This window comes from Leptodactylus fuscus, chromosome 1, assembly GCF_031893055.1.
Source record: "Leptodactylus fuscus isolate aLepFus1 chromosome 1, aLepFus1.hap2, whole genome shotgun sequence".
Lineage (NCBI taxonomy): Eukaryota > Metazoa > Chordata > Amphibia > Anura > Leptodactylidae > Leptodactylus > Leptodactylus fuscus.
This window is the reverse complement of record NC_134265.1, coordinates 200309150-200326320: the sequence shown is the minus strand read 5'-3', so window position 1 is coordinate 200326320 and position 17171 is coordinate 200309150. Positions and strand designations below refer to the sequence as shown.

At 40.5% G+C, this 17171-nt stretch overlaps 1 protein-coding gene across 6 annotated transcripts in view; it reads right to left on the bottom strand.

Annotated features, from left to right (window-relative positions):
• Positions 1–13644: 13644 nt before the first annotated feature.
• The window catches only part of PIP5K1C (phosphatidylinositol-4-phosphate 5-kinase type 1 gamma), an 85122-nt gene continuing 81595 nt past the window's right edge, over positions 13645–17171 (bottom strand). For 3 of the 6 annotated variants that reach the window (XM_075282065.1, XM_075282082.1, XM_075282101.1), the window contains one exon: positions 13647–15317. In XM_075282065.1, coding sequence (XP_075138166.1) covers positions 15315–15317 — 3 coding nt within the window. In that variant the 3' untranslated portion in view covers positions 13647–15314. Of the gene's footprint in view, positions 15318–17171 lie in introns of all 6 variants that reach the window. The other 3 variants (XM_075282074.1, XM_075282091.1, XM_075282110.1) reach the window with 3 other exon arrangements.

The window sequence follows — 17171 nt, the reverse complement described above, 5'->3', positions numbered from 1 at the left end:
GGTATTTGTAAACCCAATATATTATTGGAATTCCCAGTCAGACAATGGCACTATATAGCAGTAGCAAGAAATGAGGGTATTTGTAAACCAATATATTCCTGGAATTCCCAGTCAGACAATGGCACTATATGGCAGTAGCAAGAAATGAGGGTATTTGTAAACCCAATATATTATTGGAATTCCCAGTCAGACAATGGCACTATATGGCAGTAGCAAGAAATGAGGGTATTTGTAACCCCAATATATTCTTTGAATTCCCAGTCAGACAAAGGCACTATATAGCAGTAGCAAGAAATGAGGGTATTTGTAAACCCAATATATTATTGGAATTCCCAGTCAGACAATGGCACTATATAACAGTAGCAAGAAATGAGGGTATTTGTAAACCCATTGTATTATTGGAATTCCCAGTCAGACAAAGGCACTATATAGCAGTAGCAAGAAATGAGGGTATTTGTAAACCCAATATATTCTTTGAATTCCCAGTCAGAAACTGGCACTATATGGCAGTAGCAAGAAATGAGGGTATTTGTAAACCCAATATATTATTGGAATTCCCAGTCAGACAATGGCACTATATAGCAGTAGCAAGAAATGAGGGTATTTGTAAACCAATATATTCCTGGAATTCCCAGTCAGACAATGGCACTATATGGCAGTAGCAAGAAATGAGGGTATTTGTAAACCCAATATATTATTGGAATTCCCAGTCAGACAATGGCACTATATGGCAGTAGCAAGAAATGAGGGTATTTGTAACCCCAATATATTCTTTGAATTCCCAGTCAGACAAAGGCACTATATAGCAGTAGCAAGAAATGAGGGTATTTGTAAACCCAATATATTATTGGAATTCCCAGTCAGACAATGGCACTATATAACAGTAGCAAGAAATGAGGGTATTTGTAAACCCAATATATTATTGGAATTCCCAGTCAGACAAAGGCACTATATAGCAGTAGCAAGAAATGAGGGTATTTGTAAACCCAATATATTCTTTGAATTCCCAGTCAGAAACTGGCACTATATGGCAGTAGCAAGAAATGAGGGTATTTGTAAACCCAATATATTATTGGAATTCCCAGTCAGACAAAGGCACTATATAGCAGTAGCAAGAAATGAGGGTATTTGTAACCCCAATATATTCTTTGAATTCCCAGTCAGACAATGGCACTATATGGCAGTAGCAAGAAATGAGGGTATTTGTAACCCCAATATATTCTTTGAATTCCCAGTCAGACAATGGCACTATATGGCAGTAGCAAGAAATGAGGGTATTTGTAACCCCAATATATTCTTTGAATTCCCAGTCAGACAAAGGCACTATATAGCAGTAGCAAGAAATGAGGGTATTTGTAAACCCAATATATTCTTTGAATTCCCAGTCAGACAAAGGCACTATATAGCAGTAGCAAGAAATGAGGGTATTTGTAAACCCAATATATTCTTTGAATTCCCAGTCAGAAACTGGCACTATATGGCAGTAGCAAGAAATGAGGGTATTTGTAACCCCAATACATTATTGGAATTCCCAGTCAGACAATGGCACTATATAGGAGTAGCAAGAAATGAGGGTATTTGTAAACCCAATATATTATTGGAATTCCCAGTCAGACAATGGCACTATATAGGAGTAGCAAGAAATGAGGGTATTTGTAAACCCAATATATTATTGGAATTCCCAGTCAGACAATGGCACTATATAGCAGTAGCAAGAAATGAGGGTATTTGTAAACCAATATATTCCTGGAATTCCCAGTCAGACAATGGCACTATATGGCAGTAGCAAGAAATGAGGGTATTTGTAAACCCAATATATTATTGGAATTCCCAGTCAGACAATGGCACTATATGGCAGTAGCAAGAAATGAGGGTATTTGTAACCCCAATATATTCTTTGAATTCCCAGTCAGACAAAGGCACTATATAGCAGTAGCAAGAAATGAGGGTATTTGTAAACCCAATATATTATTGGAATTCCCAGTCAGACAATGGCACTATATAGGAGTAGCAAGAAATGAGGGTATTTGTAAACCCAATATATTATTGGAATTCCCAGTCAGACAATGGCACTATATAGCAGTAGCAAGAAATGAGGGTATTTGTAAACCAATATATTCCTGGAATTCCCAGTCAGACAATGGCACTATATGGCAGTAGCAAGAAATGAGGGTATTTGTAAACCCAATATATTATTGGAATTCCCAGTCAGACAATGGCACTATATGGCAGTAGCAAGAAATGAGGGTATTTGTAACCCCAATATATTCTTTGAATTCCCAGTCAGACAAAGGCACTATATAGCAGTAGCAAGAAATGAGGGTATTTGTAACCCCAATACATTATTGGAATTCCCAGTCAGACAATGGCACTATATAGGAGTAGCAAGAAATGAGGGTATTTGTAAACCCAATATATTATTGGAATTCCCAGTCAGACAATGGCACTATATAGGAGTAGCAAGAAATGAGGGTATTTGTAAACCCAATATATTCTTGGAATTCCCAGTCAGACAATGGCACTATATGGCAGTAGCAAGAAATAAGGGTATTTGTAAACCCAATATATTCCTGGAATTCCCAGTCAGACAATGGCACTATATGGCAGTAGCAAGAAATGAGGGTATTTGTAAACCCAATATATTCCTGGAATTCCCAGTCAGACAATGGCACTATATGGCAGTAGCAAGAAATGAGGGTATTTGTAACCCCAATATATTCTTTGAATTCCCAGTCAGACAAAGGCACTATATAGCAGTAGCAAGAAATGAGGGTATTTGTAAACCCAATATATTCTTTGAATTCCCCGTCAGAAACTGGCACTATATGGCAGTAGCAAGAAATGAGGGTATTTGTAAACCCAATATATTCTTTGAATTCCCAGTCAGACAATGGCACTATATGGCAGTAGCAAGAAATGAGGGTATTTGTAAACCCAATCTATTATTGGAATTCCCAGTCAGACAATGGCACTATATGGCAGTAGCAAGAAATGAGGGTATTTGTAAACCCAATATATTCCTGGAATTCCCAGTCAGACAATGGCACTATATGGCAGTAGCAAGAAATGAGGGTATTTGTAACCCCAATATATTCTTTGAATTCCCAGTCAGAAACTGGCACTATATGGCAGTAGCAAGAAATGAGGGTATTTGTAACCCCAATATATTCTTTGAATTCCCAGTCAGAAACTGGCACTATATGGCAGTAGCAAGAAATGAGGGTATTTGTAAACCCAATATATTCTCGGAATTCCCAGTCAGACAATGGCACTATATGGCAGTAGCAAAAATTGTGGGTGTATATAGCCCCCATTCTATTGCTAGGGGACTTGCAGGGTATTTCTGAGGTGAAGGTGGGGGGGGGGGCACACCGTTGGAACGGGGATTTGGGGTGTATATATGGGGTATACGGGAATACACTGTCAGTGTATTCCATTCAGGATCCTGGGAAAGCTGGGTTACGGCGATTGAGCCCGTCAGTGCCACGTTACACTGACAAGCTTCTCCCTGGAATTGAAGTTATATGTAACCCCAATATATTCTTTGAATTCCCAGTCAGACAATGGCACTATATGGCAGTAGCAAAAATAGTGGGTGTATATAGCCCCAATTCTATTGCTAGGGGACTTGCAGGGTATTTCTGAGGTGAAGGTGGGGGGGGGGCACACCATTGGAACGGGGATTTGGGGTGTATATATGGGGTATACGGGAATACACTGTCAGTGTATTCCATTCAGGATCCTGGGAAAGCTGGGTTGCGGCGATTGAGCCCGTCAGTGCCATGTTACACTGACAAGCTTCTCCCTGGAATTTAGCTCTTACAAGAGCTGTTGTGGTTGTCTTCTCCTTCCTATCCTAGCCTGTCCCTGCCTACCCAGAATCTAAGCCCTAGCTAACTGGACGGAAACCTCCGTCCCCGGTGAATTGCAAGCTCAGAATGACGCGAACCTGGGCGGCGCTGTTCTTTTAAATTAGAGGTCACATGTTTTCGGCAGCTAATGGGTTTTGCCTACTTCAACGTCACCGGTGTCGTAGTTCCTGTCCCACCTACCCTGCGCTGTTATTGGAGCAAAAAAGGCACCAGGGAAGGTGGGAGCGGAATCGAGTAATGGCGCACTTTACCACTTTACCACGCGGTGTTCGATTCGATTCGAACATGCCGAACAGCCTAATATCGCTCATCTCTAGTAAACATGTAAAAACAAGGATACAACAAATGTGACAGCAGTTATCCATGAAAAGAAATGATCACAATCAAACACAAAGGTTGTAATGTGTATAACATCACTGAGCAATTGTAAACAAATGCCGGTGTATCTGCTATAAAATACTGGAAAAAGAACTCAATATATCCACTAAAACAGAATGCAACAGAATATATGAGTAATAGGCTCTGTTAGTATCAGTAAACATGTATCAACCAAATAAGAAAAGACACCCACATAAATGTGGTATATAAGTACAGCCAGGTAGAAAAGTGGTTGAATAAAAAACTGTTGCAGTCATGTGAGGATCAAAACATAACAAGTAACTATTCCAGTATATTAGACATACCCATGATGGCAATGTTGCATGAGAAAAATGCCAAACGAAAAGCGGCTCACCAGGATCCTGGTGGAAAACAGCATAACCACCAACTCATATGCTGGATTGAGGTGCAAGCAGAAAATGGGTCCTCTGACCCTTTCAGTATCCAAACAAGAAATTATCTGCTGGACACTCTTGATTTAGTGATGAATAAACAAATACAGAGGACAGGGACTCCATGTGAATTCTGCGGTCATGGATGAACACGTTGAGTCCATTAAGATCCAGGATGGGGCAAAGAGAGCGGGGGTCTGCTAAATGTAGAATAGTAGCCTGGTAGAATCTAGCTATCGGGAGGGTCTGGTCACTTGGAGACACACTAATTCGGGAAAGACAAGAGGTTGTCTGACTTCCTAGTGGAATGCAGGGGATGGAGTCCAGGTGAAGCCATTGTTTCTTTAGGATGTGGTCAAGTGCCCAATGGTTGGGGGAGATGGCGACTGTAGTGGAAGGAGATATCCTCTTGAGAAGAAAGATCTGTAGAATATCTTCCCATGTTCCCTTGCAGTGGAGCAACTATGGCTGTATAAGTCTCCACACACCTGAAAAGGTGGTCTCTCCCTAAGGATGGACGTTATCCGCATAATCTAGAATATCTATGACCGCAGAGATGAACTCCTGTGTAGCAGCAGATATAGATGTGCCTGGCTGAACCTGCGAGGGAGTTCCCAGAGGAAGGGGAGAAGGACAGTGACCTGTAGGAAGATTTCCTGGTCCTTTTATGAGGATAGCTCCAGGAGTCTGGTGGGTGCCCAGGAAGGGGTCTAAAATTCAAGACTGACTGGTGATCTGGGTAGGTAGTCACTCCAAAGTAGCCACCGCAGACTGGCGGACTATACCCATGGTGCCGTGTCCCTCAATGAAATAAACAATTATACACACACGCTCTAGGACTAAGAGTCAGCTTACAATTAACTCACTGTTAGGTATGCCTTGACACAGAGCAATAACAGACAATGAATAACACCTCCCCTCCCCCTCTGAGCCCTTATCAGCAGTATTCAATTAGCTGTCCTTATAACTGGAAGAGCAGGAGATAACACCTCTGAAATAAAAGCAGATTTGGAGAACTCCGCTCCTGTCTTGTACTAGATCAGCTGTAGGTCATGTAAGGAAACGGTGTGTATACAATGGGAGGACTAATGACATAAAAAGGCAAACAAAGCAACATTTCTAAAAAAAAATGTATTTAGGAAATGTCTTGAATTTACATAACTAGCAGATTTGATAGGATCCTCAATGTACAAAAGCAAGTGTGAGACACATACTAATGACATCAAGCAGGAAGACAATGCCACTTCCAAACCATACCAAATTATGTAGGTGGGAAAGACACATTAATCTAACCTGCCTGTTTGGTATGCCTGGACCAGTAGAAACGTCTGTCATCATTTGCTGGACATAATGTATCCATATGTGCTACCCACAGTTATGGCATATTCCCAAAATAGGTTATATTTTTGTGGTTTTGAGGTTAAGGGTGTGAGTGTGTGCATGATACCCAGGGATCAGATAATTGGACAGATCTACAGGTTGCTGCCCTATCTCCATTTCTTCCACTATGTTCCATGACCAGGTTTATTTTATTCCCTTTTATTTTGTATTGTTTGTTTATGTATTTTTTATGACATATTTTCTTGTTAAGCATTGCACTTTGTGTATATTAAATCTTAAAATTTAATAGGTTTGTCCTAGTCTTTAAAGGGATCCTATCATTAAAACTTTTTTTTTCCTACCACATCGGAATAGCATTAAGAAAGGCTATTCTTCTCCGCACCGCCGTTCAGTATATAATCCAGTTTTCGTCGGTATTCAAACGAGTTCTGTCGCAGCAATGTGGGTGGGCCCCAGCACTCTCACCGCACTAGGGGGCGTCCCCAATGCTGCTTGAGAACTCTCCAGCACCGCCTCCATCTCCTTCAGGAACGGGTCTTCGAGTCTTCTTCCGGGGGGTGACCTCAAACTACTAGGTCTTGGGCAAAGCCGACTGCGCATGCCTGTCAGCCACAAGAAAACAGCTGCTTACAATACTTTGTAAGCGGCCATTTTCTTGTGGCCGGCGGGCATGTGCAGTTGGCTTTGCCCTAGGCTTAGAAGTTTGAAGCCAACCCCCAGAAGAAGACCCGTTCCTAAAGAAGATGGAGGCGACGCTGGAGAGTTCTCTCGCAGCATTGGGGACGCCCCCACTGATGTTTGAGCACTGGAGCCCGCCCCCAGTGCTGCGAGAGAATACATTTGCATATCTACAAAAAACGGATTATATACCGAACAGCGGCACGGAGAAGAAATCTAAAGGTAGGAGAAGAATAGCCTTTCTTAAGGCTATTCTTACATGTTAGGCAGAAAAAAGTGTTTTAACCCCTTCCCGACATGCGCCGTAATAGTACGGCGCATGTCGGGTCTGTAACTATGGCGACCGCCCGGGAGCCGGGCGGCCGCCATAGCCGCCGGGTGTCTACTGCTTTAAGCAGTAGACAACCGGCTCTAATGCCTCCAATCGGTCCCCGGACCGATCGGAGGAATTAACCCCTCCGGCGCCGCGGTCAAAGGCGCCGGAGGCGCCATTTTCCCGTCGGCGCATGGGCGCCGCCATTTTGGCCGGGATCGCCGGCTCCTGGAGCATGCTCCAGGGCCGACGTCACGTTGCCATGACAGCCGGGAGCCTTGTACAGGCTCCCAGGCTTGTCTGCAAAACCTCTCTTTTGCAGGATGGTCTATGCAGCCTGCAAAAGAAAGGATGCTTTTTTGCAATGCATTGCAATGCATTAGCATTGTAATGCATTGCATTAGTGATCAGACCTCCTGGGGTTCAACACCCCTAGGGGGTCTAATAAATGCAAAATAAAAAAAAAAAAAGTTAAATATAAAAAAAATATAAAAAGAATTAAAAGTTCAAATCACCCCCCTTTCCCTAGAACACATATAAAAGTAGTTAAAAACTGTGAAACATATACATGTTAGGTATCCCCACGTCAGAAATCGCCCGCTTTACAAATCTATAAAAATATTTTTCCTGTTCGGTAAACGCCGTAGCGGGAAAAATAGTCGAAAGTGCCAAACCGCCGTTTTTTCACTGTTTTGATTCTGATAAAAATTTGAATAAAAAGTGATCAAAGCAATAACATTTCCCGAAAATGGTAGAACTAAAAAGTACACCTGGCCCCGCAAAAAAAGACGCCCTATGCATCCCCGTACACTTACGTATAAAAAAGTTACGGCCGTCGGAATATGGCGACTTTTAGAAAAAAATTTTTTTAACACCAGTTTTGGAAAAAATTTTTAGCGGTCAAAATGTAAATAAAACCTTATAAATTTGGTATCCCTGGAACCGTACTGAAACACAGAATATAGGGGACATGTCATTTTGGCTGCACAGTGAACGCCATAAAACCAAAGTCGCAGAAATGCAGTTTTTCTTCAAATCCACCCCATTCCGAATTTTTTTTTCCTGCTTCCCAGTACATTATATAGAATAATTAATGGTAGCATCAAGAAGAAAAATTTGTCCCGCAAAAATTAAGACCTCATATGGCTCTGGGAGCGGAGAAATAAAAAAGTTATGGGGTTTAGAAGGAGGGGAGTCAAAAACGAAAATCAAAAAATGCCATCGGCGGGAAAGGGTTAATGATAGGATCCCTTTAAACTTCCCCACAATTGCCAAGTAAATATCGCTTACGCTTTTATTTTTTGTTTACTTATGTATGCCAGGGGAAACAGCTGTGAATTGTTTGGGTATATTGAATCTCATCTACCCAGAGTGGCGGGTGACGCTAGTTATTTGTGTGGATGTGCAGTGTGACAGGACCAGGGGCAAAGTGGTAGAAGGAGTATACATTTCTCCCAGGTTCCTGTCATACACAATCTAGGTGCAGCTGAGCAAAGCTGTGCTCCTGGCTGGTGGGTCTTGCCAAAACCCTGGAAAAGGTCTGGCTGCTGGAGTAGGAGTATTGGGTGTGTCTATACTACACTCAGCCACTCCAGGTTTTGAGATGTGTGGGGTTAATTCCTGTGCTCTTAAAGGTTGTGTATAAAGAGATAGCTAGCCCACAGGTAGATGGCTCTGTCTACTCCTGGGGAAAATACTTGTATTATTACTGTTTTTGTGTTTAGGGAGCTGTGCAGAAGGCCCAGCTCTCATAGTTAGGTAACCTGTGTTGAAGGTAGAAGCCGGACGGCTAGGACTTTATTTTGCCATAAACAAAACATAAACAATGCAAAATAATGTTTTTGTTTTGCCTGGAAAAATCCTAATAAAACTGGTTGCGGCCATTTGCACCATACTTGGCTGGATTGGACTTTCATTTTGTGCCAAAAAGTGCTCAAGACAGCGATCCCTGAGCTAATCCCGATACAGCAGATATCAAATTGTATCACTCCTATGCAGCCTAGTGTGATAGGCAAGTGTGGAAGTAGCGTCCTCCTTTATGGTCATAATTCAGGGTGACATGTGCTTCTGTACTAGTTGTACCAATTCCTGACAAAGTAATACAATAACACAGAACACATTAGCAGAATGCTTTAATACAGTAGGATAATTTTGATAAATTCACTCTATAATAGCAGCCATCAGAAAAAAAGACACAGCCACAAGGAAACACAAAGTCAAAACATATTATTTACATCCATTTACAACCTGCTTAACTATGTCCAACCTTTATTTCTTGGTTACATCAATGATACTAGAACACAATACAATCTAAATATAAAATAAACATTTTGCACAATACAGAAAATGAATACTTCAAAATTAAACAAAAACAAAAACACAGTTCTACACTGCTCCAGTTCTGCACGCGCACACTATATGGATGTTAGTGTGTAATTTATTAATATACACACATCACTACTGTTAAAAACGGAGAGTATTTTCCATCATAAAATAAAGATGATCTGTTGCCATCCTGAAGCACTCTACAAAGATTGCATAAAATATCCAGTACGTGCACACAGTGCGAGTAAAGATTAGAGGAAACATAAATTATGACCTTTCAATACAGTACACAGTAAATATTCTGCAATCACAATGGGATATCAATTACTGATGTAACATTGTAGTAAAGAGACTTCTTTAGGCCGAGGCCCCACGGGATGTAAACGCCGCGATTTGCCCGCTGCGGGGAAAAATCGCGGCGTTGTACAGTGCAAACAAAGGGGATGGGATTCATGCGAATCCCATGCCCACTTTGCAGAAAAAAACGCAGTGCGGACACGCTGCGATTTGCAAAGCCGTTGCGGCTTTGCAAATCACAGCATGTCAATTATATCTACGGAAACGCCGGCGGCGTTCCCGTAGATATAATGATAAGAGAAAGTCCGTGGAGGAAAACTCTGTAAACTTTCTCTTAAAAAAGCTGCGGAAAGAACCGCAAAGCGTTCACACAGTGGTTCTTTCCACAGCGCTTTAGTGCTGCGGATACGGCCATGGGGCCTTAAGCCTAAAGGAGGAAATCCAGCCAAAAGTAAAAAGATCACATTGATAAAGTTAAATCTGGAACCACAACTTATTTGCAGAATGTAATGGCTCTGTGGAGCTCTCAAACCACTTTAGCGCTACTCAGATTTATGGAAAAAAATAAATCACATTTTAACTAAACAAGACACTTGGCATAGATTCCTGTGTCAGAGTTTTCAGTAAGAAACATCAAATTAAAGTAGCACTTAAGTTTTATTTATCATTTTTATTCTTTGTTCAGCAAGGCCAGTTTCAGATTGTCATAAGATTAAAACAATGGACTGAAAGGTTGACAGAATGATGATGCAGACAATACACCAGTAGTCACACTAATCTTAAACATGACAGAAGAAAGCCTTCATCTTTTTGTTTTATTTTTTTGAATTGAAGATAAAGTCCTTAACGCAGGACTGGATCTTCGTTTCAAACAACAAGCAGGATGGAAGCTTCCCTGTCTTTCTTTTAACACTAGGTAAACAAGCACCTTCCATTTGCATTATCATTCAAGTCAACATTTCATTGTTTTTCTTCTATGATAAATTAAAATAAAGACAGCACTGTGAACAAAATCTTGGAAATGTACATTGTAAATTGTAGTCAAGGTAAGCTTCTTCATTTTCCGCTGCCACATTTGGCCACAGGATACCCACGACAGGATGCTGATGCAGCACACCAGCATTTCATTGCTGGGTGAATGGGCCTAACCAGTAGGGAGTCCCGAGCCGCGGATTTTATGGCTTAATAAGCTGGGCAATCTGCGTCAAGACTGAGCAGGACACCGTGGATTCAGTCCCAAAAACTACAGCAAATCACTGCGTGTGAACGTACCACTCCTATCTGGTCCCCAGTTCTGTCAGTGTCTTATTGCTGGTTATATGATGAAGTTAAAAGGGGATCCCAATCCCTTCCGTTGCCCATTTACTTTCTTTAGTGTTCTTTAGAGGATAGAAGTAATGGCGGTACCCATGCCATCGGCCCCCTACCTGGCATCCTAGGTGCTATAGGGTCAGCTGCACTCCATCTAAACCTGGAGTGTGTGCCCTGGTTTTCAGTTTATTGCTACAGTTGTTCCCTGTTTATGTACGGGGATTTAATTGCCCCAGGAAGCATCTTATGGAGTTTATTCAGTATGAGAAGTTAAAACCTGACAGCCCTTGTGCCTATGAATCTCACTTTACTCCCATCTTATTCCCTGAGTACTTCAATTCTCGCTACTCCTTTATATGCCACCCACCCTCCCCCAATCTAAAAGTGGAGGAGTAGCTGCCTTTCTTAGGACCTATGCCCCCATGCAGGTTGACACTACAATAGTTGATCCCCTCAGCAGATAGATTATCCTCCAAGGTCACCTATAAGGCCAGCGTTTATGCCTTGCCCCCACTGTCTTTCTTTCATGAGATGTGCTGCTTGATAGAACAATTAGATTTCACTAATATAACCTGGTGTGGAGATTTCAACTGTACTATTAATGCCCCGTTGGATAGCTCCTCCCCTTCTGCTGACAAGCTTTCCTCCAAGACTAAGGTTGGAGGTTCGCAATCTCTGAATATAGCAGATGCCTGGCAAGATTTTATAGGGAATCAGATGGGTTACACATATTTTTCCCTTTAACACCTTCATTACGCTAGGACTGACAGGAACCTCCTCTCTACCTCATTGCTCCCAGACTTCACTTGTGCCCGCCATGTGCCTTGTGTCTGGTCAGATCACGACCTGATCATGGTTGATATAACTTTCCTACCCCCGTCTTCTTTAGCACTAAATGAATAACTTAACTGACCCGGGTATTTAGAGGACTGTTGATGCTCTTAAATTTTTAACCCTTAATACTACAATTGATACTGACCCCACTATAAACTGGCATACCCATAAGGCTGCAGTGTGGGGTACCCTTACCCACGCTCTGTTTCGCCATCACACTGACTTCCTCTGTGACCGGTAGGTCTTCAAAGACTATCTTGTCAGCATTTATTGTCCGCCTCCGTCAGAGGCTTTTAGGATTACACAGGTCTTTAATTCCTCTTACCCCAAAGAGTGGAGTGGAGAGTTCTCTTGCTCCTCTCAACCCAGAAATTTCCCCTATTAACTTTGAGAAGCTATGTTTATTTAGAGCTATAGAGGTTCTCTATCTTTTTCTGTATAGTCTGATAAGTGTCCCATCCTTTGAAATTAAACTGGTCCTTAAGGCAGCCTAGGACCCCATCCCAGTGGACTGATTGTTGCAGATCCATTATCAGGGACAACTTGCAGGTAACCCATATAGAACCTTCCTTCAAGTTCTTTCTTAGGATATACTTGGTTCCCCAGATATTATATAGTTTTTGCCCCTCAGTTCACCTCTCTGCTTTTGTGGCTGTAATGCCTTGGCAACTACCTTGCATATCTGGTGGTCCTGCCCCATGTCCATTGCTTCTAGGTGACTATTCCTAGAATAGCACAACTTTTTGTTTTGTTATTCCCCCTCTTCCCTACTTTTCTCCTCAGCCTCAAACCAGCTAATCTCAAATACGTCCAATTTAAATTACTTCAATATAAATGTAACTGTCCACTTGGATTGAGCGTGATGCAACCCCACTTCCCCTTCTCCCTGGCAGGGTTCCTTTTTCATGCACTCCATCTTTCTATTGCAGTAACATTTAGCCCCAACTAGTTAAAAAGTTACACGTTCTTGCAAAACAGAACATCTTTGAAATGCTGCAAACTTTTAACAGTTTATGTTTACAAAAATGTTTAACTTTTAATTATCTACACATTTAAATTTGGTTATGTGCATGGGAACCAAATCTAAGGATCAGAATGAAGTAAATAACTCACAAAGCCACTGGAAAGACTAAGTAACAAACAAGTGTATGTATTCAGCTCACCGTATTACTTCCAAATAGACGTCTCCTGGAGAGCGCAGTGTGCAGGTGAACTCCAACCCGTCAATCACAATACTTAGAAATGGTAAAAGGAACCAGCTGCACGTGGAATTTGTTCACTAAGTACTGGAAAGACTACCTTCACCACAATTTACATCATGTATAGAGATGAGTGAGTATACTCGATCGAATACCTCCACTGCATAGCTCCAGGAGCCAGGGAAGGTAGGAGGGGCAGTAAAAATTCTATGCCCCGGAAGTGTTTTTGCACCAGGAGCTATGCGGCAGAGGTATTTGATCGAATATACTCGCTCATCTCTAATCATGTACCTTTCTAACAGGTCAGTTTTTTGTTTTTTTTTGTAATGCTACTTTAAACCAATCTTCACACATGTACATATGACATCTAACACTGGATTTCCCTTTTAAATTAACCAGTTGGTGGCAGACCAATGGTAACTTCTGACAATTTTCCTCAGTGCCACTGTAATACTCATGCCGGTTATCCTCATAGGTAGATACATACGGAAATATATAAAATAACAGAAAAATTTTAAAGAAAAATAAATAAAACCAAGCAGCTTTAATATAAATCTAGCGTTGCCACACTAAAAGCATCTGCAGAGACTGTGAGATAAAGGGAATGTAGTTACAAAGTCTTTGATCCGTAACGGTCTTGAAACTAATTCTAGATATAGTTTAAGGGGAGTCTATTATTGCCCCAGCTATTTGAAACCACTCCCATAATGCTGTAGGTGCTGATTGCAGAATAAAAACAATACCTTTGTTATGTTTCAGAGCCCCAGGGTTACGTACAAGAAGCAAATGAACATCTTTGAGCACAGGAAGAGTTTTCTTCTATTATTGAGCACTGCTGCATCATCCCCAAGCACAACCATCCTGCATTCAGTTTGTCCCCCAGGGCAGTGGGAGTTGATCCTCACTGAATCAAGGTTGGGCATGTTTAGTGATGATGTAGCAGTGCTCAGTAATAAAAGAAAACTCCCCCTGTACTCTAAGATCCTCATTTGAATAATGAATAAAAGAATCCCAGGGATGCGTCTAAAAAGCTCTGAGACAAAAGAAAGGTATGGTGGCTTTTATTCTCCTATCAGCTTCCTACAGCACTATGGGAGCGGTTAAAAGTAGCTGGGGCAGTGATAGACTCCCTTTAATGATGAAAACAGCAGTCAAAAACATAATGGAGCATTCATTCGAGATTGATTAGCTTGTCTAAAAGAAAACCCCACAGCAACCAATCATAGAACAGCTTTTGTTTTCCAAAAGCAAAATGAAAGTTGCACTGTAATTGGCTGCTTTCTTTTTAGGCATGATAATAAATCTGCCCCAATGTCATAATGCCTTAAACCAAAGTGTTAATACAGTATGTGTCACTGTAGATAAGCTTATATGAATGATTCAACACTGGCTGTTGGCTTAAGCAAATCTAATTGCTTTTTTACTGACACAGTGGATTTTAAATTGGAATAAAATATTGTCTGAAATTTATATAAAAATATAGAAGACTAATCTTAAAAACAAACCAGGGCAGAGATCTGGATGTGCCTGAAACATGGTGGTGATCAGGGTCATAAAAGCATACAATGAATTGAAAACATTGTGAAAATCTAAACCTGTGGTCTTCATCCTCATAGATCACATCAAGATAAACTTTAAGATCATCATGGAACCCATCCATAACACAAAATGAAATACAGTCAGTGGTTCAGGTGGATTCAAATTCTGTATGTCCGGCCTTTGTCATTATGCCATCAGAATCTAGTAGTCTATAGCCACAGATACAAATGTGGAAGTCACTGAACCAGTCCTAAAATGTAAACAGTCAACAACAGGAAAAATAGAATGTAGATAGTCCTTAACACTCCTATCTCCACACAATATAAATAATACTAAAAATGATTAAATATCAAAATATACAAAACAAAGAGCAGTGTTAAAATGAAACCTAGCCAGAGATGCAGCATAGTAGGTCCAACCAAGTTGATTATAATCGTAGTGTACAGGAACCTTTTACCATCACCAGGACTTCTGAGTACAGCTGAAGGATACATCATAGACCTTGTATATATTCCCCTTTTAAGTACTTCAAGATTCCCATTTGAGATACTATGGATGAGCTTCTCTCCCTAGTCAAGGTCAGACTAGGCATCTGGCAAGGAAATAAATGCACAGAATGAAAAATAAAAGGGAATGTTTGGCAAAGCACTCGCACACCAAGATAGGATAATACTACAAATACACATAACAGCATAGTAGATTGTAGGAGTCCGGTAATTGGTCACATCCTTTCATCCATGGTTGAGTGGTACTCCCTTCCATAGTTTGTTTCTGAGGCTGGGGTAAAGGGACACAAAGTATCAAGGTTTCCTTTTGTCAGGTATCTGCATAGTAATTACTGCAAGGAGAAGAAGAAAAAAAAGATGTAACTTACAGCAAGGTTATCATCCTGGTGACATGAAAACAATTACAGTATGGGCTATCTGGCTTTTTGTATACACCTCTTTACAGATCTGTATAACAATAAGTAGAATCTAGCAAGTTCCTGAGTGTGCCTAGAAAACGTTTTAGCATGGCACATTTAAATTGGGCTCCTTTCTATTCAATTATTTATTTATGCTTTCCCTTGTTTCTCTATTGATAGTTGTCTCCTGCTTCTCACTGTGTATGGTGTCTGTAATAGAGAGAAAAGGAGGGTGGGGGAGAGTCACTTCAAGAATTCTATCTCAGACACCATAAAAACTTGCTGTTTCTATTATATACAAGAAAAGATTATCTTTCATATTACACCAAGATTGCAGCTGCTTACAAAAAAATACATATGTTCAAGCAGTGATATCTCTGGAAACACTACAGATAAAACTTCCTGTCATATGAAAGAGGAGGACCTGCTCTTTCATACAACACCCAAACCACAGTTCTATGTGTTATAGTGCCTGAGATATAACAGTTTGACCATCCTCACCCACATTTTTGCTTCATTCTTCGCACAAGCCCAAAACTCATAAAAGGCAGGGTATAGTTCTCAAAAAAGACACAAGGGAAAAGCTTAAGATTTCACAAAAAAGAGCAAAATTTTGTATATTACAAAACTTATGACAAATACTGACAGAAAATCAAAAGGCGTAGAAAGTTTATTTATGCTGTAAATACATATGAAAAGCACATGATCATATGATTTAAAAAACAAAAAAACTCAATGTAGTCTATGTACACTGTTGTATTTATGATCCATGTAATGCAAAGCCCAAATATATGTACAGGCTCATACTGTACATCACTGCCTCACACTGTATACAAAAGAACACAAGATCTTTACTCAGTTATTGCAGCAGGCTTTAATGCATGTTGTATTATGGCAGTATTACACCATAAGGGTATTGATATGCTTTTGGCTATGATGCCTCCTTGAAGCATCATAGTCTCCACTTAAAGAAATAAAATGAAACAAATGGAAATAAGCAAGTTTTGCGGTTATAATCAAAGGCACAGCAATAAAAAGCAGCAAAACAATGCAAAAATTTAAAGGCCCCCTCATTCCTCAAAAAGAATAGGTAATATAAAGAAAGCACTTCTACTTCTCCCTTATGCTCAAACCACTCCTAACTTTGGCTCAAAAAGCCATAGCAAAATTTACACAAAAAAAAGCAAAAAAAAAAATTGCATAAGATTAGTAACAATGGCATTTTTTCCCCAGGATTTAGTCGGTTTCACAGTGCGCTTACAGCGACCAGCAGATTGTGCCAGGGAAATACCAAGCAGCGACACATTTTCTCAGCAGTCTACTATATAGTGGCATCAAGTCCACCGGAGAAGAAGCAGATTTTCATCCATTAGAAGGATGACCTATGTTTGTGGTCCATCTCAGTGACAAACTATTTTCTCAAATTATTAAAAAAAAGCGTATTTTCTGGTATACTGTGTGCTTCAATTACCGTCTTTGTGGATTTCTACTCTATAGAAAAAGAATGTTATACTGTAAATAAGAAGTACAGCAAAGTAGAAATACGCATGGTATTAAAATAATTACTATAAAAACATAAAAAATAGCCCAATTCTTGTTTATGTTATTAGGAAATCTTTGAACCGCAAAAAATCTAATTATATAGGTAGATGCCAGATTGCCCATACTACATACTCTTTATATGTTACCAAGGTCAAATGTATGAAAGCGAATTGCTCACACTGGTTTACATCTTAGTATTATTGTATTATAAAGGGGCAAATAGGACATTTGCATACCTCACCAATT